This window comes from Cupressus sempervirens, chromosome 4 (assembly GCF_028749045.1).
Source record: "Cupressus sempervirens isolate cs-2001-9-10 chromosome 4, ASM2874904v1, whole genome shotgun sequence".
Lineage (NCBI taxonomy): Eukaryota > Viridiplantae > Streptophyta > Pinopsida > Cupressales > Cupressaceae > Cupressus > Cupressus sempervirens.
Window position 1 is genome coordinate 93,088,404 of NC_143121.1, and position 25,084 is coordinate 93,113,487.

At 32.8% G+C, this 25,084-nt stretch overlaps 1 protein-coding gene across 1 annotated transcript; it reads left to right on the forward strand.

The window, feature by feature from the left end:
* The first annotated feature begins 13,123 nt into the window (after positions 1–13,123).
* LOC149560088 (putative expansin-A17) lies at positions 13,124–14,551 on the forward strand. The gene is made up of 3 exons (XM_089823539.1): positions 13,124–13,287; positions 13,386–13,707; positions 14,242–14,551. Exons 1-3 carry the CDS (start codon positions 13,167–13,169, stop codon positions 14,549–14,551), a joined length of 753 nt encoding a protein of 250 aa, XP_089679665.1. The 5' UTR covers positions 13,124–13,166.
* The last annotated feature ends 10,533 nt before the right edge of the window (positions 14,552–25,084 follow it).

A 25,084-nucleotide genomic window follows, 5' to 3' on the forward strand; every position in this document is an offset into this window, starting at 1 on the left:
CTGCATTATCTTGATTATTATCACAAATATTCTCAAGATCAGATTTAGGTGCATGACTTACCACCCTCAACTAACTTGTATCTTCTAATTCTATCTTTTCATCATCTATTTCAGGCTACGCAACATACTTTCTTCTTTGTTTCTTCTGCACAAGGCCCTTCTGTTTAGTTGCTTTTTTTTCCTCCTTTGCTCACTCTTTGGCCTTTTGAATAGTGGCCCTTATACTAGCTCTTATTGTTGGGGCAGTTGGCCTTTTTGTGCTTGGCTTGGTAGCCTTCTTTGCCTTTAGTTTGGCTACAAGTTGTGCCTTATCCTTTCTCTTTTTAGGATCTAGCTTTATTGGTACTTCCTTGACTTATTCTTCCTTTGTAGCTTCTTCTTCTTGGTCTTCACCCATGCCTTGGGTTAAAGCTAAAGGTTCTTGACCTTACACCACTTCTTCCTCTTCATCTTATTCATCATCTTCTTCTTCATCATCACCTACACCTTCTTCAAACTTGGCATTTAGTTTCTTTACCATTTTTTCCTTTTTTTTAGAGTAGAGGCTATCTTTAGTTCCATCTCAACCTTTTACTTCACAATATCATAATTGCCAAATATTTTAGAACTTTTTTCAATTTCTTCAACAAGGACTATAGTGATGGTAGTTGAGGCTTCATCCACATTTATTTCATAGCCTAGGGGCCTTAGCCATCTAACCCTCGGTATTGCAGCCTTGATGTAAGCGTAATCAATATCAACAAGGAAACAAATGTCATTGTAATATTGCACAATTAGGGAAATAGGAATCCTTAACCTTTGCTTCATAGGTTTCCTAAAGTCTTAAAAATAGCTTGTCATAATTGACTCAAAATTGTCTCCCATTTTCTTAATATATTTATTTATCTAAACAGCAACTGACCTATTTGTCTTCCATCCTATTTTTCCAAAAGATCAAAACTCATTTTTTACATAGAAAGACATACATAAAATTATTGATCCAAACTTGCATTGAGCACTCTTTGACCTTCTAATAGCTCCAAGATTTTCATTTATCTATTGAAGTTGAAGTTCTGCAATATCATAGGTGTGATCTTTCTTAACAATCTTGTATCCAATATCCACTTCTATGCAGGGCACATTATTTAACTTTCTTGATTGATAGAATTTTTGGGATATGACTTTAATAGAAAAATCAAGCAAAGGGTCTGTAATGGTGTCAATGGTCATACCATGCTTGTTCCACTTTGCACCTGTATTTTTCTCTATGGCCTCTTTGGAGTCACTTCTTAATGTCTTGGGCTGATCTAGGGTTGGATAACCAGTAACCTTATGGAAAATTCTCTTTGAAATTGTAATGGGTCCACCCTCTAACCATAGAAAACCATCATGTATTATGCTCAAAACTATTTTAATCCACTCTATTTTAAAAATTGTCGAAAAATCTAGGGCATGTGTCAAACCCTTTGTCTCTACAATCTTGAATTCCTCCTTTAGGACTCTATTTTCACACAATTTCTCATAAGCTTATCTTATTTCCATGTCTCCTATGGCTCCTACTTTACCATTATAGCACTTCCTCACATCTCTAGCCATTATAACCTTAGGCAGGATCATAGATAATGCTCCTGTTGGGTCATTTTTATAGGAAACTTCTAGTATAGCCTTAAAATTGGGTTGTTTAACCTCATTGTTGATTGATTGGACATCAAAAAAATCTTTCTCTTTCACAGTTCTTAAACTAGATTCCATTTTGACAAACTAGGGTTTAACGAGTATAAAACTACATAGCTCGACAGATGAAGAATACCTTTAAAATTGATGAACTAGTGTTTGATCTTTGCCATAATCCATGCAAATGCTTTGAAATAGTTTGTAGATCACTTCTTCGCTCTTTCTTGAGTTCATAATGACAAAAAATAGGTGAAAATCAACCATATACTCTTTAGAACTCTACAATTAATGCTTAGTTTTGTAAAACTATGAAATTCAGCTTCAATGAGATTTCTATTTTACTTGGGATCCATTGATTTTACCTCCACTTGATAGCTACTGCTAACTTGGCTACAACTAACTTTGACTATTAGCTTGAAACACATTAATATCTACTCAACATCTGAAATGGACCTTTCACACTTGGCAAAAATGTGAGAATTTGAAGATTTGGCCATGGACTTTCCTCATTTTCTTGCATCTTTATTCATGTTGATCTATCTTTTTCAGCACTAATATTTCTTGGAACTGATGTATGATAAAAAAATTTAAATATTAGTCTCACATACCTCCTTTTGCTTAGTTTGATACAGTGTGACCACTTGACCCATTAGGTGAAGTGATCCCTTCTCCATTTGATGTACTCCTATGATCTTTCTTCTTCCATGTCTTGTTCATTTCATTCCTAATTTGCTCAATATTTGTCTTGCATTTACCTTTGTCAAATTCAGAACTTGGTGCCTTGGATCTAGTTGGACAATGCTTGCTTAAGTGATCAGTCTTGTGGCAGGTAAAACATGTGGTTTGACTCAACCATCTCTTGTATTTACCACTGACGTGTGTTCTAATGCAATTCTTAGTGTCCATAATCTTGACAATAGTGACAACTATATCTTGTATTATAATCCTAATTATAGTAGTTTTCATAGCTTCTTACCTTTTTTGGCTTGCTTGATGACCATGTGGACTTGGATCTACATTCAAAAGCTTTGTGCCCAAGCTTCTGACAATTGTAGCAATGTCCTTCAAATTTTGGTGCATTCATGGTTCTGGTTCTACATTCTTGTGCTTGATGACCTTTTCTATTGCACTTGTAATAATGAGTCATGTTCTTTGGCTTAGCATTCTAAATTGCATTCTTAATACTGCAAACATTAGTTGTATGTCCTTTCTTACCACAATGATTGTTAGAGTAAATAATTAATTAATTATTATTTATTCTATTTACTTAAGCTTACTTAGGTAAATGCATTTCATTTATTAGTTGTAGTCTAGGAGTTTGTTATAAGTTGTTGACAATACGGGAGTTTGTTCTCTCCTAAGTCATACTTATCCTCTCACAATGTTTGAGGACTTTCCACCTCATGTAGATGTGTGCTTAGTTGTCACACTTATCTCGTAGCATCTTCTAGCTTCTTCTAGGAGATTCATGGAGCTCTTTATATTCGAGCTCCCTCATTGTAACAAAATATCATATATTGCATATTGTAAATACATATTTTCTTGTGTTTGCATATTTTCTCTCTCATGTCCATTTAGGGTTTTTTCTTAGCTCCATGCTCTTCTCTCCTTGGCTTCTCTTTGATAGGTTTTCACATGCAGGTGATCTTGGGCATCTTCAGAGTTGGATTTCATCAACTCTAGCATGGTATTAAAGCCCCCCTACTATTGCTTTATTGAAGGATTTTTGAAGCCATGATTTAAAGTCATAAACCGTAGTTTGTTTGTGTATTTTTCTTCAAATTAGGGGGACAATGATTTTTCAGAGCACTTTAGACCCAAACGAATGCTGCCATTAGACCCAAAAGGCCGTTTGCAGTCAAGATTCATATAAAACTTTTCTTTTTTGGAGACAGGGCTCTAGGTGGCAAAAAAAATTTGGTTGGACGGCTTCCGTACGGTCATACGGTCATACAAATGATTTTGGCATAAAATATATCTATATATATATATATATAATTAGGCTCGCCATCCAACAACCACCAGGTGGCCCCACCTGTGCCACTGTGACACCACCCCCATGCTGCTCCCTAGCCTCCTCCGCCAGCGCAACAATGCATAACCGCCCTGCCACCACAGCCTGGTCAGCTCACAGCCCGCACCCCACCTCGACCGGTTGCGCTGCCCAGTCTCCTCCCCCATGCCACTTGCTTCATTAGCAGCATCGTCAGTGCATAGTAAGTGCCAACGAGCGTCTCGTCAACTGCTATGTCAACTTTTCGATATAGTTACAACCCTGTCAGCACCTGTTAGGGTGTGACACGTGGCAGGTCTACCACGTGGCCCCTACCACATCATCTTCTTTACCATATGGCATCTTTTTTTTCCATTAATGATCCATAGGCCATCAAATTTAAACAAGTCTTTTGCTGACATCAACATGATGTCATCTGCATCACCACCAGCACCTCTCCTAGGTCCTTTTTGACCTACCTTTGGCTTTTTGGCCATAACTTGAGCATACGAAGGTATTTTTCAGATCTAAGAGAAGCACCAGAAAGCTAGTTCCAAGATGGAGATATTGGTGTAGGTATTTTTAAGTTTTGATGCATTTTTGCTACCCATTTTTTTAGTTGAAGTCATAAATTATGTTTTTTACTTCGGCTTCCATATCTTTTGCATCCCATGTCAAGTTTTTTAAAACTTTATATTTTTGGAAAGCTATTTTTGTCATATTTTCAAAAATGTTGTCCTTTTCCTTAGAGTTTGGCCCATGCTATTTTTATCATTTTTTTAGCATTTTTACTCTATGGTGGATATCTTGGGTGTTTTAGGTTCGAGGATCATTTTTCTAGCATGGCTTCTTTGTTTTAGGCTATACTATGTTTTGTTGCAGCTTGTTTTTAGTTTTGATCATTCTGGCTATCATTTTGAAGCACTTTTATGTATTGCACTGAGATAAAGTGCTACTCTTGCATTTCGGGGGTCATGAACATTGTTTTTGTGTCAGCTGTGCATGCACTAATTTTATAAAGCACCATAGGGGGGATAGTTTTTTGCTATTTTAGGCCTTCTCCCTTTGTTAAGTGAGTGTCTTTTTCATGAAATTAGCCCCATGCAGTGTCATTGTGATCGTGTCTTTATAGGTGTCTATACCTCTTCCTCTTGTTTTGTTCCTGGTTCATGTATAGGAGACTTTGGCCCACCTTCTTAGTTGCCTATCATCTCACCCTGTCTACATTAAGGGGGGGTTTCTCTATTGTTCTAATACATCTATGGTTTGATGGTTCAATAGTGTGAGCTATGTATTCAGTGGTTGATCATATATACAAGGCGATTGCAGTGGCTTTGGCTACCTATGAATTTCAGTGAAATGGATCATCTACCATATAGACACACTCAGTTCATGCCTTCTTCTTCCATGGAGGTTCTTCAGACCAGCAATTTTTTTTCGGATGGCATATTTGCGGCTTCTTCATGCTTCAGTGATGCTCTTCATGATCACTTTTTGTTCCTATTTTATGAGACATTTCCCTAGTTAGAGGCTTCTTCAGTTCTTCACTAGGTTCTTACCTCTTTTTGGGGGAGGGTATTTCCCATGAGGTTTTCTCTCTTTCCCCATTTTTAGAGGTTGCATCTTTTGCATTTGTACTTGGGTACCTAAAATGGCCTCGTTTCCAGGACCCATTCTCCATTCTGCATTTCTTAGTTTTGTGAGCTTAAGGCATTTCCCTAAGTTGCACTTAAGGGGGGGTTTTCAAGTAAATAATTTATTATTAATTATTTATTCTATTTACTTAAGATTTCTTAGGTAAATGCATTTCATTTATCAGTTGTAGTCTAGGAGTTTGTTATAAGTTGTTGACAATACAGGAGTTTTTTCTCACATTGTTTGAGGACTTTCCACCTCATGTGGATGTATGCTTAGTTGTCACACTTATCTCCTAGCATCTTCTAGCTTCTTCTAGGAGATTCCTGGAGCTCTTTATATTTGGGCTCCCTCATTGTAAAAAAATATCACATATTGCATATTGTAAATACATATTCTCTTGTGTTTGCATATTTTCTCTCTCATGTCCATTTATGGTTTTTTCGTAGCTCCACGCTCTTCTTTCCTTGGCTTCTCTTTGATAAGTTTTCACATGCAAGTGATCTTCGGCATCTTCAGAGTTGGATTTCATCAACTCCAACAATGATGATAAGTAGGTTTAGAGTTCTTATAGTTATTTTTCCTTTCCTTAGTAGCTTTGGATGATTCTGCTTCTTCAGTGCTTATGTAGCCAAATCCTAATGTATCTCTACTACATCTAGGGGATTTTAGTAGTTGCTCAAAGTACTTGATGGCTTCATCTAGCTTGTTGAAACTTTTAACAAATTCATTTTCTCCTTTTAGGTCATTCTACAATTGTTCATTCTACAACTTCAGTGTGGTTATTTCAATGTCTTTGAAATTCAACTCATGATGAGCATTCATCACTTGGCTAAAGGTGTCTAATTGCATGTTTGAGATCTTGGATAGCTTTGCTGACTTTTCCTCTAATCTGTTTGCCAAAATTCTTTTTTCTTCTTCAATCATGGCCTTGTCTTCTATAGATTTCTTCTTTCATTTAGTCACCTCACATAGCATTATAACTTAAGATTTTTGTTCAAACTTGATATTTTTGATCTCTTCAGCTTATGCTCTATTCTTTTCCATCAGATCCACAATTGTTGCATTGAATTCACTAGAGTTACCATTTGCAAATAACTTTGCGGTGCCATTCCCTTTGTATTGAGTGTCATTTTCTGCTATAGAAATCTCTCTCCTTCTCTTCATGGAACTTTTCAAAGCATCTCTGAGTTCATTTAGTTGATGTAGTATGAGATGTATCTGAATCTCCTAGTTTTCAATGCTCTTTCCCAACTTGTAGAATTCCATTCCAAGATTTTTCTCCAAGTTGTAAAGCTTCTCCTCTTGAAAACTCAACTCTAATACCAATTATTGGAATTACAAATGGGAAACATACACCTCTGAGAAGGGTGGGGGGTGAATCAAAACTTTAAACTTCAACACTTAAAAATCTTATATCATTCATTAGATGCATGTAATAAACTGAAATGAAATGTAAAGAAAATGCATCAAAACATAGAAACATACACACACTTGACACCTTATATGATTACCCAAAAACCCTCCAAATGAGAAGGTAAAACTGGGGTGGGGATGACACCCACAATTCTTCATTACTACAACAATAAAGTATCACCTGTTAAGGTTACAATAAGCTGACCATAAAAAATGATCTGCCCAATGAAAGGTCTACCCTATTAAAGGCTTACAAGAGACTGTTAAATCCCACCCTGTTAGAAGTGTACCTAGTCAAAGGACTTTAGAACATTCAATCGGAATGTCACCCTATTAAAGGATTTTTATGATGACTGTCAAGTGAACCTTAGTCCAAAGGATTTCACTCTACTGATACAGTTGTTAGAAAGCAATAGTAGAATGTTTGATATGATGAATTACAACTTTAACTTGCTAGTTTCAAATCACCATTCTATCCTTCTCAATCCTTTCTAATCTAATTTTCCAATGTTGAGTCTTCAATCCTCTATTTTGTAAATTGATTCTATAATTCTTTAACTTTGCTAAGTCACCTTGAATGCTTTCTGATCAATTCACCCCTTCTCTTCGTTCTACTCTTCGCTCACGTGCATACCTTCAAACATACTAAATTATGGGGTTTCATCTTCCTTAAAAAGACTTTTTGGTGGTTTAGGGTTAGGTATGAATCAATGGCTAAGATTCATTCATTTTGCCACTTAATCCCTTCTAATTTTCTGATTGGTTGCATGTTGATTGCATAGGGAATCAAAATAGATTCATCCTTATCATCAAAGCATTGAGATTTATCCATAAGCTAACATAAAAATGTTTACATAGTTCTTTGTGTCATCAAAAACAACTAGGTCTAATCTATGTTACTCGACACTTGATAATACTAATGCTTGGCACATGCTATATTTTGTTCTTAGCTCAACACCTGAATTGCTTGGCATCAACTAATTACTCAACACTTTAATCACTTAACATGGTCTATCTACTCGGCACTTGAGTGACTCAGCACATAAGTGACTTGGCACTCATTTCAATTCAACATCTATACATGTTATACTCAGCATGTATTACTAGCTCAGCATGAACTTAGTAAATATCTTAAGTGTGTGCACACTCAATTTATCAAAACCAATTTGAGATCAACATTTAGTTCCCACCACAAAACTATATGAAAATAAACTTATTTCTATTTGGAATCAGACTATGTTATAGATAACGTATACAGCTAGAACAAACAAAAATAAAAATTGGCTTTAGACCTATATTTTTTATTTTATAATGATTCAAATTTCAACATAACTGAAATTGATATTTTTCATCACCCACCACATTTTTCAAAACAAATCTATTCTAACGAAAAGAAAAATTATGCATTCTAGAAGATGACTCTCTCCTCTAGAATGCCATATAATTTTTTATTTTTTTTATATGAATTAATATTTTTCTCTCTCTCAAAATCTACATCTTTTCAAGTGTTAAAATATGTGCTTGGAGTATTTTTTAATTACAATATACAATATCTAATTAAAACACCATAAACTTTATTAGAGAATATACTTGACTTTGAGCTCTATAAAATAGTGTTTGTATGTTAGTAAAATAATATCCTAAAAAATAATAAGTGTTATTGAAATGTCAGTTTTTTGAAATAAGTTTATTTCTTTACTAATTATATACAAACTAGTATAAAACATGCATTTAATATATATTTCCAATTGGAAAAGTACGAGACCCTATATAAATTATCTATAATGAATTTATCTAGATCATATGTTTGAAGAAAATTGACATTTAGATAGAAATACTCAAATTCAATTGATCTGATAAGTCCACTTAAAAGGTTACATGGCTTGGTACTATTACCTACATTCCTTCCTAATTTGACTTGTTAGATTCACAAACACAGTTAACATTCATAGAAAGAACTGTGGGATAAATGACTGCTTTATTATGAGGTCTTTTTGTCGATTTCATTGTTGTATTTTGGTTGTGACCTCATAATTTTCTCAATCATCAAAAAGTTCATACATCTTGAATGATTAATATTAATACATATCTCATTTGTAGTATGATATGTATTCTACATAATTTAGTTCATCCTTGTTTGTTCTTAGTTATGGGTATGCATTGCTCACTTGGGGAAATGGGTTAGGAAACTTCCACCAAAATCAATAAAAATAATTTGGGTCCATGCCAAGACCTCTCTAATGTGTATTTTTTATTTGTTTCATGATGGCAATGAAATCTGAATTTGTGTTCTTAAATCTATTTATTTTGTCTTAGAGTCTACCCAATAATGCAAGGAGCCTTTCCATTTGTGTTACTATAGTACCTTATGCATAATTCATTTGTCCATATTAAAGCAAGGTGTGCTCTCTTATTCAGTAAGATTTAATGTGTTTTGTAGCCATTTCCCTAAGATTGGTTCTGAAACCATGGTCCAGTGAGTGTTTTGCAAAAAAATTCATACTCTTGAAGATTCTAAAGTATATTTTAGTGGTATTTTGGAGAACTCAAGCATTAGATATGCCCTCTTGAATAAAGTTGGGTTTTTGTTCAAACTTGTAGGGATATGAGAATAAACTAAAGCCTTAGTTGAGCATCTCTATGTGATTGATGAAGTGCAATTACTTGTCTAGTGTTGGTGGTAGGGTGGTTGGAGATTGGTGAAATTGACTCATTTTTGTAGGATAGACCTAGATTCAAATTGAGTTTGAAGCTTTTGGCTTGATTGCTAGTGTTTTCTTCACATATGAAACCTAATTAGGCATATTAGGTCTATTTTCCTAATAAGCGATTTCCTAGTCAAATGTTGGAGTTGGGTTTTGAAAGTCTAGGATTTGTTAGTTTCCCAAAAAAGGTGTTGGAATCTAAGTTTAGTTGTTGGGGTCCTTTGGGGTTTCTAAAAGTAAAGACCTAAAAACTAGTTTCAGAGACCTAATTGTTAGCTAGGTCTTTCACAATCCAATTTGGTGGAGAATTTAATAATGGCACAAATGCTAATCCAAATTTGGATAAATTGGCTTAGACAAGTTAGTTAGAGTGGTTACTAGTCTTTATCAAGTCTTCATTTCTATTTTAGGAAGTATTCACAAGTTTCAAGACAAGAGTCTAAATTGGGGTCCATGAGATAAATGTTCAAACCTTGGTAACCAAGAATGGTCATGAAGTTATCCTCATTGTGACGAATGAGTGATGATATTCTCAACCTCATGATTGGGTCCAATATCTTCTAAAGCAGCCCTACCATCAATTTTTTATAGCTTATTTATTTGTCTAATGCTTTTTTCTAAATTTCTTATTTCATGAAGACCTAACTCATGGGGGCATAACTTTTGAACTAGGTGATTGATTGATGAATTGTCTAAAGCATTATAAAGATTGTAATTTCTCTATCAATTTGTGACTCACTATGTTCATTAAACATATTTTTTTGGTAATTTTAGAGCCTCTAAAAACATCAATATTAAGTTTTAAGATTTTTCTTGCAACTCCTAGAACTAGAATTTTTAATATTTTCAAATCTCGACATGATTTTGTAAGGAAATTAACAAAATATTAATCCATCAATCTATAGTTAGGGGTAAAATTTTGCACCAATCCATACTAAATTGTAAACTTGCTATAAATAGTAACCATATCTAAATGCAAGTTGACACACCATGTTCCTTATAAGCATGAGCCTTACCTTTTCTACTAATATAGTCAAGGATTGAGGGGTAGTGATTCAACCAAATTTTCCTAGGATGTGATCTTGGAGGCTTGAACTTAGCAAGAAATCATCCCTGATGGGCTCATTAAGGACCTTTCATCTTCACCAATAGATTTAAGCCCTATTGACCCAAGCTTATCCTTTGAATTGATAACTCTTCATTTATCAAATGCATTGATTAATAATTGAAACATGGAAGGAAATGGTTATTAATATATTTTTTTAGCTCTTCCTATATATGACTTTAACTCTTTTTTAAGTGAACTCCCTACATTTCTCTATATGGAGACTTGCAATTCTAAGCGTAAAATGAGAATGAATTGAAATATCTCATAGGTATTTGATACCCTTTTGAGAGAGAAACTTATTTTTATTTGATCTTGAATTTTATTTGCAAGTATAAAATACCAAAATAATTCTTATTTACTAAAAATGTCAAAAAATAAATAAAATAAATAAAAATATTATTTTATTGTTGACCTTGGATGTTAATTATTAAGTCAGATGTTTCCACGTGTATTAAGAGGCACATAATGGTGTATAATCTAACGAAATTTTTATTTTTATTCAAGAAGAAATGTACCTAGGTCATAATATTGAAAATCTAGAACTTCCTAATTTAATGGAGATAAATTAGGTAAAATAACATATCCCATCCCAAACTTTAATTTGGAATAGACATCCTTACATTATGATGAACATGGTGGTAAATGCTATCTAAGCTTAATGAATCTCTAATATTGTTGGTTTGTGTGTCTTAGGATTGGGTTTATAAATCATAAACACAAATTTTTAGAGAGTGAGCATGGTTAGATATAATATAGCATTATGTTTGCAATACTCTCTTTCTCTCTCTCTCTCTCTCTCACACACACACACACACACACACACAATCATAACGTAGTTTATTCAATTTATATGGAGTCTTTCAATTCAGCTGCTACAATTAAGGGTTTTCTCTTTTGGATTAAATGTGGTAGTTTAACCATTTTATGTGCACATTATTATGAACATTGAGGCTTCGATGAGAGTAATTAAAATTGACTCTCTCTCTCTCTCTCTCTCTCTCTCTCTCACACACACACACACACACACACACACACACACACACAATGTCATAACATAGTTTATTCAATTTATATGGAGTCTTTCAATTCAGCTGCTACAACTAAGGGTTTCTCTTTAGGATTAGATGTGATAGTTTAACCATTTTATGTGCATATTATTATGAACATTTAGGCTTCGATGAGAGTAATAAAAATTGGGGTAGGATGAGACTGCCCCAAATTTTAATGGTACACGTGTCCTAAGAGTACTAGTTTCAGCCCACTTCCCCCAAGATGGACTGGAGGGATAGCAGAGACACCCTCTTGATTTAAAAAATACAAATAAGGATAAGAAACAAATATAAAAGATTTAATAAGAATTTGATAAAAACATTAAAATTAAATTCCACCATATATCTAATTGAAACTCTATTGTAAACCAAATGTTTAGTATTCTCCTAAATAAATATAACATATTACATAATTCCAGCACTAAACCGTTATATGTAACAGATCTCATTGAAACACGGCTCTCCATTATTAAAACCGAATCTAGCACTTGAGCTCATTCCAATAAAGTCGATACTAATTCAGCCTCATATTACAGAACAGGCTCTGCTGTATAACGGAAACATGTTTTTTTAGACTACCATGATTGAACCTAAGTTTGTAATTTGAAACCTTTTTAATACAGTCGAAAATAAAATGTTGACAAATTTGAGTGGTGACTTGGATATCATTATTAATCTAAGGTATTACGTTAGGAGAACGTTAAAACTTCTATTGCAAGGATTGAAAGCAATCATTCAATATGAGAAGCACAACGTGCGTTGATGTCAGATTTGGTTCAATTTTCTATGTACAGGTAGGAAATTTTTATACTTAGTCTTTCCAAAACTAACAAAAACTTATGATTTCTCAACAGTGGCAAAGAGCATCATCCATGTGCTCGATTACCCAAAATTTATTGTGCTTGGCTGAAAACAGGGGACAAGCAGAGGAAACGTACCAAAATCTTGAAAATAAGTACTACTAAAACATTTATCATGTCCAGCCCACATGATTTTAGAGTTTCTACAATGTTTTAAAATAAATCTTTCTCAGCATTGAAACATTCTAATGGCATCAAATCAGCCATCAAATGTGCTGAGAATGTTAAAATTTGAGATTAGAGATAATTAACTATTAAAACATTGCAGTTAATAAGGCATGTATGAAGCCTTTCCTTTTAGAGATTGAATAGCTCGAACTTCTTATTAATGGTGTAGACACAGACTTTGGGAGGGAGGAAATGTATTTCACACAAAATTGTAGCCAGCTGGCTCTAAAACCAATGAAGTTTGTACCTCTGAGAACTTATAGACCGAGTTTACTACTCTGGCAATAATTCATTGTCATAGTTTATGCATTTTTTAAAATGAAACTGAAATTTGAGGGGTCGAGGGTTACTTTGAAAAAAGTATTTGTGCGCTCCTAAACTAATGAAATTTGAATTTTATACCTCGAATAAAAGATACACCGAGTTTCTCATAATTTCATCCTATTCAATATCGGGTTAAGTTAACCAGAATACCAGAAAATTTTGTATATATATAGGAGGGTGTGAGAGGAAGAATTCATCAGTTGTTTCACTTTGTTGAGCTTTATAAGCCTGTGACAACTGACAAAAATAGCAACGATGAAGATTTTAATGGTTATATTTACATTGGTATCTCTTGTTGTAAGAGCGGTACTAGTTCAGGGTTGGACTCCAGCCCATGCTACATTTTATGGTGGAGCTGATGCCTCTGGAACCATGGGTTAGTTTCCATCTAATTCATGGCAGAACCATAGTCTTATTTTATTGCATGAGAGATGGCCTGAATTTAATCTTGATGTTTTATTTTATGTATTTCAGGAGGTGCATGTGGGTATGGTAATCTGTACACTTTTGGGTATGGGACAAATACTGCAGCTCTAAGCAGTGCCTTGTTTAACAATGGGGCATTGTGTGGAGCTTGCTATCAAATACAATGTGATGCCACCAAGGTTCCTCAATGGTGTCTGGCTGGCACGTCCATTATAATCACTGCTACTAACTTCTGCCCACCCAATAATGCTCTGCCAAATGACGATGGAGGATGGTGTAATTTGCCTCTCCAACATTTTGACATGTCACAACCTGCCTTCTTGCAGATTGCCAAGTACAAAGCTGGAACTGTACCAGTTCTATATCGGAGGTAATCAAATGCTTTTTTTCCTTGTTTGTAGAAAATAGTATAGTAACATACAGATGCATCCCACTTTTTTTTATTTTGTTCCACGTCTCGGATGTTCCACATCTCGGAGACGGGGGCACACGAGGGATTTGGGGTTGGACACAGGGGACTTGAAGACTTTGTCCCCCATTTCCAGCGGTGCCATTCTGCCATCCCCACCAAGGATTGCGGATGTTCTGGTATTAACTATTTGCTGATTCAATCATTTATGTGTTCCAATCCAATGCAATGTTTAAGCATTTACTTATTTATATTTTTATATCTTATTTTGCAATACATATTTTCATGACTACCATTTTAAGTACATTATGTATAGTATATACAACTCCCATTATTTAACCTCCCTCCCCCACAGTCTCCAAATTAAAGCCTCTCTATCCCTGTAACAAAAACTTATCCCCATTGTGTCATCCCTCAGAACGGTGTAACTATGGAAAATAGTGAATTATACATTATGAGATTCTTATAGATGTAATATGTTGAATTGAATTGCAGGACTCCTTGCAAGAAGAGTGGTGGAATACGGTTTGGCATAAATGGGATAGACTACTTTGAGCTAGTGCTGATAAGCAATGTGGGTGGAAGAGGAGATATCACAGCAGTATGGGTAAAAGGGTCAAATACTGGATGGCAACAAATGAGTAGAAATTGGGGAGCCAATTGGCAGAGCAATTCTTATCTTAATGGACAGAGTTTGTCATTTAGAGTGATGGATAGTAAAGGAAGAGTTCTCACCATGTCCAATGTGGCTCCTTCCAATTGGCAATTTGGTCAAACATTTTCTTCCTCGCAAAATTTCAGTTAATAGTGAAAAAAAAATGAATTGTAGATTTGTAAATCAGCTCACTGCTCAGTGAGAGGACACTATCTTAAAAATAAATAAATGTAGTTTACAAATTAAATGTTAACTCGTAGTTATTGGTAAAGCAAGTAATGCAAAAATTGTTTGAAGAAATTAATGCAACTGAAATTTCTATCAAAACTGCAAACTTCTTTGATGTAAATTCCGTGTGTTCAAAATATACAGGGTGCCCCATCTTGCTATTTATTGTTTTATTTCCTGCCTCTTCTAAAGACCTTAGTGACCTATGCTCTTGTATAAAGGGGAACAATGTAATTTGTTTCTTATAAAAAAAATTGAAAGCAATATTCAAATTTAATTCAAAATAACACTTTTATAAAGATTATCTAAATATAATTATGCCGAGAGGCATATACAATGGGAGAAACAATTCCAAGCACAAAGAATATTTCAAGGAATAATCCGTGTAAGGAAAAAAGATTTGGTGAGAGTTACAAATGAAATTAAAATATGGAATGCCATTTGGCAATCAAAAAGATTTGGTGAGAGTTACAAATGAAATTCACTTTTAAAAATAAATTTAACTAACAAATGTCATTTGGCATTCACAAAAAGAAAACCAAATTAAAATATGGAATGCCATTTGGCAATCAAAAAGATTTGGTGAGAGTTACAAACAAAATTCACTTTTAAAAATAAATTTAAAAGTATCAAGGTCAGCACAAATACCCACCACGAGAATATGCCAAAAAAGATTCTTCGTCAATAAAAAAGAATTGGGAGCGGTTACAAACTTCCAAATTAAATATTAAAAAAAAAATTTCGAAATAATAGTTGGCTGAAATAATAGGAAGCCAAATGGAGGCCAAAATAATAGGTCCGAAATAATAGGGCCCGAAAAAGTAGGGCCCGAAAAAATAGGGGCGAAATAATTTCAATATGATTTTTTTTTGTTAAATATAATTTTGCATGCACATTCATACTTATTTTTTGTGGAGAGTGGGGGAATTTGAAACAAATTCGTGGAATGTGAAGAGATGTATATTGGGGGATATGAGGAGCCTCTTAGAAGTTATAAAACCAAGGCTCATCATTTCATTTTCATTTTATTTTTTTGCAGGAAATAAGTGGTGGAGGTTATTGGAGGATTAGATTGGAGTTTTTGAATAGGAGTAGATTGAAGTTTTGGAGTGACATTTTTGCAAGTGAAATTTCTATTTTTTATTTACATTTTCATTTAGATTTAGATGTAGATGCAAATTAAAATTCAAAATTAGTTATAATATTCTACTTTGATTTAGATTTCAATTTTAATTAATTTCATTTAGATTTAGAATTATGTTCATAACTATTTATGCTTGCATTTAATAGTTTAGTCTTGCATGTTTGATTTAGATTTAGATTTGTATTCAAAATCTATTTGATTTATATATTTTATAATACTTTTCATTTACATATTTTAAAAGTGCATGTTTCAAATTAGTTTTATATTTGCATGTTTCATATTAGTGTTAGATTTTCATATTTCAAAATAGTTTTGGTTTGCATGTTTTAGATTTGAATGTTTCACAATAGTTTTACATTTGCATATTTTTAAGTATTTATACTTTCATGTTTCAAAGCATAATTTTATCATTAATCTGGATGAGAATGCCACCATATCAATACAATTTATAGTTTATTAAAGTTAACGATTTATTTAAAGTAGATAAATCATATATTTAGTATATATTTTAACATTATTGAATTATAAAATAAAATAAAAATTTTAAAATAATAGCTAGCCAAATGGATGTTGAAATAATAGAACTTGAAAAAATAAGGCCAAAAAAATAGAACGCAAGAAAATAGGGCTGAAATAACTTAATTAAAATTTTAAATATAAAACATTTTCTTTTTGTTAAATATACTTTTGCATGCACATTCATGCTTATTTTTTCTGAAGAGTGGGGGAATTTGAAACAAATTCATGAAATGTCAAAAGAAATCTATTGGGGCATATGAGGGTTCTCTCATAAATTATAAAACAAATGCTCCTCATTTCATTTTCATTTTGTGTTTTTGTAAGGAGGAAGAGATGGAGATTATTGGAGCAATTAGAGTTTTTTAATAGGAGTAGATTAAAGTTTCATATAGTTTAGCCTTGTATGTTTGATTTAGATTTAGGATTCAAAAACTTTTTGATTTAGATACTTGATAATAGATTTCTTTTGCAGATTTTTAATGTGCATGTTTCAATTTAGTTTTACATTTGCATATTTTACATTAGTTTTAGATTTGCATATTTCAAAATACTTTTGGTTTCCATGTTTAGATTTGTATGTTTCATAATAGTTTTATATTTGCATGTTTCAAAATATTTATATTTTTAATGTTTCATTATTAAATTTAATCGTTGAGGCGGACAAGAAGGTCACCTTATCAATAAAATTTGTATTTTATTAAAGTTAGTAATTAATTTAAAATAAACGAATCATATATTTAGGTTATATTATCATTATTTAATTAGATTATATATGTGGCTACTAAATATATTAATTAAGAAAGAAAATCATAAGTCTAAATAGATTCCTTAATGATAAGGAGATTTATTCATTACAATTCTTAATCATTGCAACAAAAATTGCATTAGCATTATTAAAAATTCAACAATATATAATGTTCTCACATCATCATGGAGAAATAATTTTCATAAAATTGACTCTTATATATTCTTTCACACTTTTAATATCATCTGAATTGTTGTGTTGGGACTTATAACTTCCCTTTCATGAATTAATTTTTCCACTATTTGAGTCATTTGTATAACATATATCTAAAATTTGACCATAGTTGTACTCCAAATACTCCAACACTACACCTAAATCTCATACTTCCCTTAACCTTGTCCCTTATTTTAGTGTAACATTTAACCACTTATTAACCCTAACCATAACACTGAGTGTCATATAAATGAAATTGTAAACCTTGGATCCTAACTATAACTCTTACTCTATATATGATTGTACTAATCATTTAGTAAATTATATACCTTAGCATAACCCTATATGTACAAGTATATAGAAATAATTTTTATTTTTTTATAAGTGATAATATGTATATACACACACCCAGAGAGAGAGAGAGAGAACATATATGTAGACAAGAAGGAGCTCATTTTATGTTTCTTATAGAGGCATGTTTTATGTAGAGAGAGAGAGAGAGAGAAAAAGAGATTATGAGGTGTATCTAGAGAGTAGGCACAAAGAGAGTTAGGGTTAGGGTTAGGTTTAAAATTAGAGTTAGAGTTGGGATTAGGGTTAGAAATATAGTTAGGATTAGAGATAGAGTTAGGGTTAGGGCAAGGGTAAGAATTAGGGTGAGGGTTAGAATTAGGGTTACAAATATAGTTAGGGTTAGTGTTAGGGTTAGAATTAGAGTTAGAATAAGGGTTGGAGTTAGAGTTAGAGTTAGAGTTAGGGTTATATTTAGGGTTAGAATTAAGGTTAGGATTAGAATTAGTGTTAGAGTTAAGGTTATGGTTAGTGTTAGGGTTATGGTTAGGGTTAGCATTAGGGTTAGGGTTAGGGTTAGTGTTAGGGTTATGGTTAGGATTAGCATTAGGGTTAGGGTTACAATTAGATTAAGAGTTAAAATTAGAGGCAGTGTTAGTGTTAGTCTTAGTATAAGAGTTAGAGTTAGAATTAGAGTTAGAGTTAGGGTTCACATTAGAATTAGAGTTAAAGTTAGAGATAGAATTGTGATCAGGATTAGGTTAGGGTTAGGTTAAAGTTACCTTATTAGATCTAGGGTTAGTGTAAGAGTTAGGGCTAGGATTAGGATTAGAGTTAGGGTTAGTGTTAGAGTTAGAGTTATATATAGTGTTAGGGTTAGGATTAGGGATAGGTTTATAGTCAAAGTTAGGGGGAGGGTTAATATTGGGGTTAGCGTTACAAAAAGAGTCAAAGTTAGAGTTAGGGTTAGAATTAGGGGTAGGGTTAGAATCAAGGATAAAGTTAGAGTTGGAGTTAGGGTTAGAGAGAGAGAGAGAGAGAGAGAGAGAGAGAGAGAGAGAGAGCATATATGTAGACAAGAAGGAGCTCATATTATGTTTCTTATAGAGGCATGTTTTACGTAGAGAGAGAGAAAAAGAGATTATGAGGTGTATATAGAGAGTAGGCACAAAGAGAGTTAGGGTTAGGGTTAGGTTTAAAATTAGAGTTAGAGTTGGGATTAGGGTTAGGGTTAGAATTAGGGTTAGAAATATAGTTAGGATTAGAGATAGAGTTAGGGTTAGGGTAAGGGTAAGAATTAGGGCGAGGGTTAGAATTTGGGTTATAAATATAGTTAGGGTTAGTGTTAGGGTTAGAATAAGAGTTAGGGTTAGGGTTAGAGATAGACTTAGAATTAGAGTTAGAATAAGGGTTGGAGTTAGAGTTAGAGTTAGAGTTAGGGTTATATTTAGGGTTAGAATTAAGGTTAGGATTAGAATTAGTGTTAGAGTTAGGGTTACGGTTAGTGTTACGGTTATGGTTATGGTTAGAGTTAGCATTAGGGTTAGGGTTAGGGTTAGTGTTAGGGTTATGGTTAGGATTAGCATTAGAATTAGGGTTACAATTAGAGTAAGAGTTAAAATAAGAGGTAGTGTTAGTATTGGTGTTAGTATAAGAGATAGAGTTAGAATTAGAGTTAGAGTTAGGGTTCAAGTTAGAGTTAGATTTAAAGTTAGAGATAGAATTATGATCAGGGTTAGATTAGGGTTAGGATTAAAGTTACCTTATTAGATTTAAGGTTAGGGTAAGAGTTAGGGCTAGGATTAGGATTAGAATTAGGGTGAGTGTTAGAGTTAGAGTTATATATAGTGTTAGGGTTAGGATTAGGGGTAGGTTTATAGTCAAAGTTAGGGTGAGGGTTAATATTGGGGTTAGGGTTACAAAAAGAGTCAAAGTTAGAGTTAGGGTTAGAATTAAGGGTAGGGTTAGAATTAGGTATAAAGTTAGAGTTGGAGTTAGGGTTAGAGTTAGAGTTAGAGTTAGATTTAGGGTAAGAATCAGGGTTATGATTAGAATTAGCATTAGAGTTAGAGCTAGGGTTAGAATTAGGGTTAGGGTTAGGGTTAGCATAAGAATTAGAGTTAGATTTATAGTTAGGTTTAGAATTAGGGTTAGGGTTAGAATTGGGGTTAGGGTTAGAATTAGGTTAGGGTTAGAGTTATAGTTAGGGTTAGAATTAGGTTAGGGTTAGAGCTAGAATTGGTGTTAGGGTTAGAATTAGGGTTAGAGTTAGGGTTATATAGGTTTGGGTTAAGATTAGGTGTAGAATTAGAGTTACAATTAGAGTTAGAGTTAGAATTAGGGTTAGGGTTAGAATTAGGGTTACAAATATAATTAGGGTTACAGATTGAGTTAGAGCTAGAGTTAGGGTAAGGGTAAGAATTAGGGTTAGGGCTAGAATTAGGGTTACAAATAAAGTTAGGGTTAGGGTTAGGGTTAGATTTAGAGGTAGGATACGAGCTAGATTTAGAGATAGAATTAGAATTAGAACGAGAGTTGGAGTTAGAGGTAGGGTTAGAATTAGGGCTAGGATTATGGTTAGCATAAGGGTTATGGTTAGAGTTAGGGTTAGCATTAGGGTTAGGGTTATAATTAGTGTTAGTGTTAGTGTTAGTGTTAGGGTTATAATCGGGGCTAGAATTAAGGCTAGGGTTAGGGTTAGGGTTAGGGTTAGAATTAGAGTTAGAGTTAGGGATCAAGTTAGAGTTAAAGTTGGAGATAGAGTTGGGGTTAGGGTTAGATTTAGGGTTAGGGCTGGAGTTAGGGTTAGCTTTAGGGTTAGATTTAGGGTTAGAATTAGCATTAGAGTTAGAATTAGAGTTAGGATTATAGTTATAGTAAGGCTTAGGGTTAGGGATAGAATTAGGGTTAGGGTTAGAATTAGCATTAGATTTAGGATTATAAAGGGTTAAGGTTAGGTTTAGGGGGAGAATTAAAGTTAGAGATAGAGTAAGAGTTAGAGTTAGGGTTAGGGTTAAACTTAGATATAAATAATTATATATACTTATATATATATATATATATATATATATATATATATATATATATATATATATAAACAAATAAAAAATTAGAATATATATATATATAATATTAAAATTATTATTATATCTTCCATATTCGCAGTGACTGCTACTAGCTTATATATACTTATATATATATATATATATATATATATATATATATATATAATGCCAAGAGTCATCCTTCTCGAGGCACCTATTTTAATTCAAATCGTATCCAACACAAAAAAATCATTACGATTTAATTTAAAATAGGTGCCTCGAGAAGGATGACTCGCGGCATTTTATATATATACACATATATAAGCTAGTTTTTTAAATATACTAAATTTTAGATTAAAGATAAATAACAAAGATGGGTTGAATAAATGTAAACATATTAGATATGTTAATATGTGTTGTTCAGCTCTCTTTGATATTCAATAAAAATTTTACCCTTCTTTTAATTTTAAAATAAGTAAATAAATTTAAATATATATCTTATACCAATAATAAATCCAGTTGCAATTAAAATTTAGTATTCTTATTTTAATTGACTTAACAATTTTAATCTAATATAGAAGAGTTGGCTTTCTTGTCTCACCAATCACAGATCTAGTAAAACTCTATGCCACAATCTAAGGTACAGATCATAAGGGCCCAGCCATACTCTGGCTACTACTATTTTTCTATTAACAGAGTTCATTCATGGGTCACCTGCTATGGCGTCTGGCTGCCCCAACTCTGCCGCTACTCCAAAAGTCAAGTCAATCAAGTCAGGCAAATATGAATAGTCTGTGCCCAATCCATTGCAGACGCTTATTATGAAATCTAATTGCATCAAATTTCTTGTCAAAAATTTTATGTTAAGCTAAGAAAATGTTCTGAATGAGTCATGTCCGCCGCCTTGGACCAAACACTTGCTCATAATGCATTATTGCATAAGTACAACATAAATACATAATTTCTAAGGATGATGTGCATTTATTTTATATGTTTTTATTAAAATTTAAAATTCAAATATTATATATTTATGTTGACTTGTTTATATCTTATATGTTAGAAATTTATTTTTTTATATTTATGGTTTTTATCAATCACTTCCATTGTCTATCACTTGATCTATTTATTTATGTGTTTTTATCAAGTATTTTTAATACCAAATATTGATAATTTATTCTTAATAATAGACACGGTGTCTAAGATAATCATGTTATTCTTTCTTATATGTTCTTATTTTAATTCTAATTGTACTTGTTATCTACTAGACCATTATTTCGTGATTTTATCTATGACATTTAGATATTCTTGTCTCCTATTTTCATGATTTTTTTGAAAAGTTATAATAAAATCACTCATGTTTTTCAATGGTTACAATTGCTCCTTTGTAGTCCTACACCAATATTAGATTCCTCACAACCATGTGTTACTTTCGTTTGACTAAATTGGTCCTTTTGCATCTATATACATATGATGGTTATGCCAGAACCATATGTAATTATCATCTTCCTTTTATTCTTTTTCTTTAGTGGATGACTCCTACATACTCTTAATATATGTTTATTTTCATGATGGTACCTTCACAACCTTGGATCATTTTTCTTTTGATTGCTATCTTCTTTACAACCTACAATTGTCTTTCTACATTTTTCAATTAATCGTTGTTAATTAGAAGTAGTTGTCTATGCAAATTTCAAAGTTCTTTGGGTGTAATTGTGAAATTTGATGTCTATAAGTGTAAAGATGATGTATGTGTCTATATATTATCCTTTATTTTTGAGATGAATACCTATTTAATTCCATGCATATTATTTATTAAAATTCACATGTAAAATGTAAGAATGAAAAATATATCCCTAACTCTTTTATCTATTCAATTTGGACCCAATCTCGCCATTTCTACTAAATGGCATGACTTAGTTTTTAAATGACATATTTATAAATAATAGTCAAGATTCAACATAAATGCAACTTATTTGAGTTTATGTCTGCATTTTTTTATTTCTTTAAACTCAACCCTCATAATTATTTGTTTTGTTATGTTTGTCAAACATTGTTGGGATTTTGAACTTAGTTCAATATCACATATGCAATTTCAATCCTAAATTTCAAATTTTAAATTTCATCAATGAATCCAAGCTATTTTCCTTAAAATAATTGTCCCTCAATGGTTCAAGCATAAATTCATATTTACATGCTAGGATGTTCTATAAACAGAAAAGATTTACTTGTTACGATGTTGTATAAAAGGAAAAAATCCCACTTTGTTTCTAAATGAAGTATCATTTAGACACATTTACTTATTTCAAAATTATAATCAAGCATCCTAGTTTGATAACTTGCAAAACAAATATGTCATAACACAAATATTGTCACAACAAGTAGTTTAACCATTTTTTGCAAACTTATTTTCTAGAAAGTGAAATAACATGTAGTTTCAATGTGCTCTATTGATCAAAAAAAATATAAGGTATGGTTCAAGTAATAACATGCTTTCTTGCTAAGAATGATACATTCCTTTACGAATTATTATTTTCCTGACTTGACTAACTTGATCCATATTTAGTTCCCATTTTTTAATCATTAAGGAACTACTACCAATAGACCAAGGTCGACCACATAAAACCATATTCAAATCTTCCTTACAAGTAAATAGAAAGGAGGAAAAACCTTTCATCATTAAAGCAATGTCCACTTGACCATAGAGAACCCATTTCCTTTTAATCATTTTTCTTAAGGTTTCAATATTTGGTCGAGCCCCCAGAAATTTTCCAACTAGGATTAAATCCATAGTGGAAATAGAATAATCATCTATTGCATCTAGAATAAAGATTTGAAACTACCATTTTCCCAACATGATTTTGAAGTAACAAGAGGAAAAGATGACATGCCTCCTAGCCTTTTCCTAAATAAAGAAAACCACTTTCTTTGACCCGCTTCATTATCCTCATTTTTCTTCTCCCCAACATGTGCAACTTCAAAAATGTTACACACAATGGAAGAAGGTTCCCCTTTTAATTTCAGTGGGTCCCTTTGAGGGGTAGTGAACATAGTCAAAGGATCAAACTAATAACAGTCAGAATAACCAAATCTTCTAGAGCCAAAGCCCAACAGAACTTTGTCTTCTTCCTGCTCCAAATTCCCACGAATTTCGTTTCCAATATCCACAACCACATTCCCTACAACACCCTTAGAACTCCCAGCATCCAAATTCCCTTGACAACCAGAGGCAATCCCCACAGCCAAGTTCTCACCTATCAAATTCCTGCCTACCAAAAACCTTCCTCCCACACTCTTGTTTATCCTCAAAAATTTCACATGTTAGATGATATGTTACAGATGTATATCATGGATATACAAACATTTTGGGAGGATTATTTGTATTTGGTTGAGTTTTCTTATAACAATAGTTATCATATCTTTATTAGTGTGTCACCTTTTTAAGAACTCTATGGTCATTCTTGGCATACGCCTTTGGGTTGGGATAGAGTAGAGGACCATGTTCTACTAGGTCCTAATATTCTTTGAGACATGGAACAATAGGTAGAGTGCATTTGAGGGAATTTTATGACTTCACATGATAGTCATAATAACTATATAGATGCTCATAGGGTATTAGACTATTTAAAATTAGTGATAAGGTATTTTTGAGTGTGCGTGCACAAAAGAGTTTGATTTGTTATGGGAAGGGTTCAAAGTTGGAGCCTCATTTCGTTGGCCCATTTGAGATTTTAGAGAGGATATAACCAGTTTCTTATCATCTTGAATTACCTCCAAGAATAGATCAAATTCATAATTTTTTCTATGTTTTAGTAATTAGATGATATATTTCAAATATGACACATAATGAGAAGCTAGTTTTGGAGCCCATTTGAATACTTTAGCAACAAGATTTAACCTCAAGGGTCATATCATCAAGTAGGGAAGGGTCCAATGGGATCCCACTTATGAGTTATTAAGGAGTGCAGAGGACATACTAAGATTACAAGACTGATATCTCTATTTTTTTGTAGGCTTCTAGGATTAAGATAGGTAATTCTAGGGGGTGGATGTAATACACACCATTTTGTTTTCTTACTTTATATTCCCAAACTCTTTTAGGCCAATTTTCATGTGTGTGTTGGTTATTTTAGTGATATTTGAGGATATTGATGTACGACATCACATTGTGACTTGGTATATTATGAGCTACTAGATAGTTATGTGATATTCACATTGATAGTTAGATGACTGCCATTATTTTTTATGATGACTCTCTATATGCTATGGTGTTATTTATATTTGTGGATTTACTAACATATTGATCCTATATTTTTATTTTCATGGATCAAGTGTATGTTTTATATTTCTACTTGATGTGTTTGATATGGTGATGGACATAGTCGTAGTTGCTTGTGAGTTCTACACTATGTACTAATCCCTTGATTGTCTATTTATATATATATACATGCTCATCTTTCTTGATCAAGTTAGTCAAGTAAGGCAAATAATAATTCATAAAG

What these genes read in the sequence shown, in the direction of transcription:
- LOC149560088 (XM_089823539.1), top strand. Translation starts at nt 13,167, where the DNA reads ATGAAGATTTTAATGGTTATATTTACATTGGTATCTCTTGTTGTAAGA. An exon ending in TGATGCCTCTGGAACCATGG is followed by an intron (nt 13,288 to 13,385) that starts GTTAGTTTCCAT and finishes TATGTATTTCAG; the next exon opens with GAGGTGCATGTGGGTATGGT. An exon ending in GTACCAGTTCTATATCGGAG is followed by an intron (nt 13,708 to 14,241) that starts GTAATCAAATGC and finishes ATTGAATTGCAG; the next exon opens with GACTCCTTGCAAGAAGAGTG.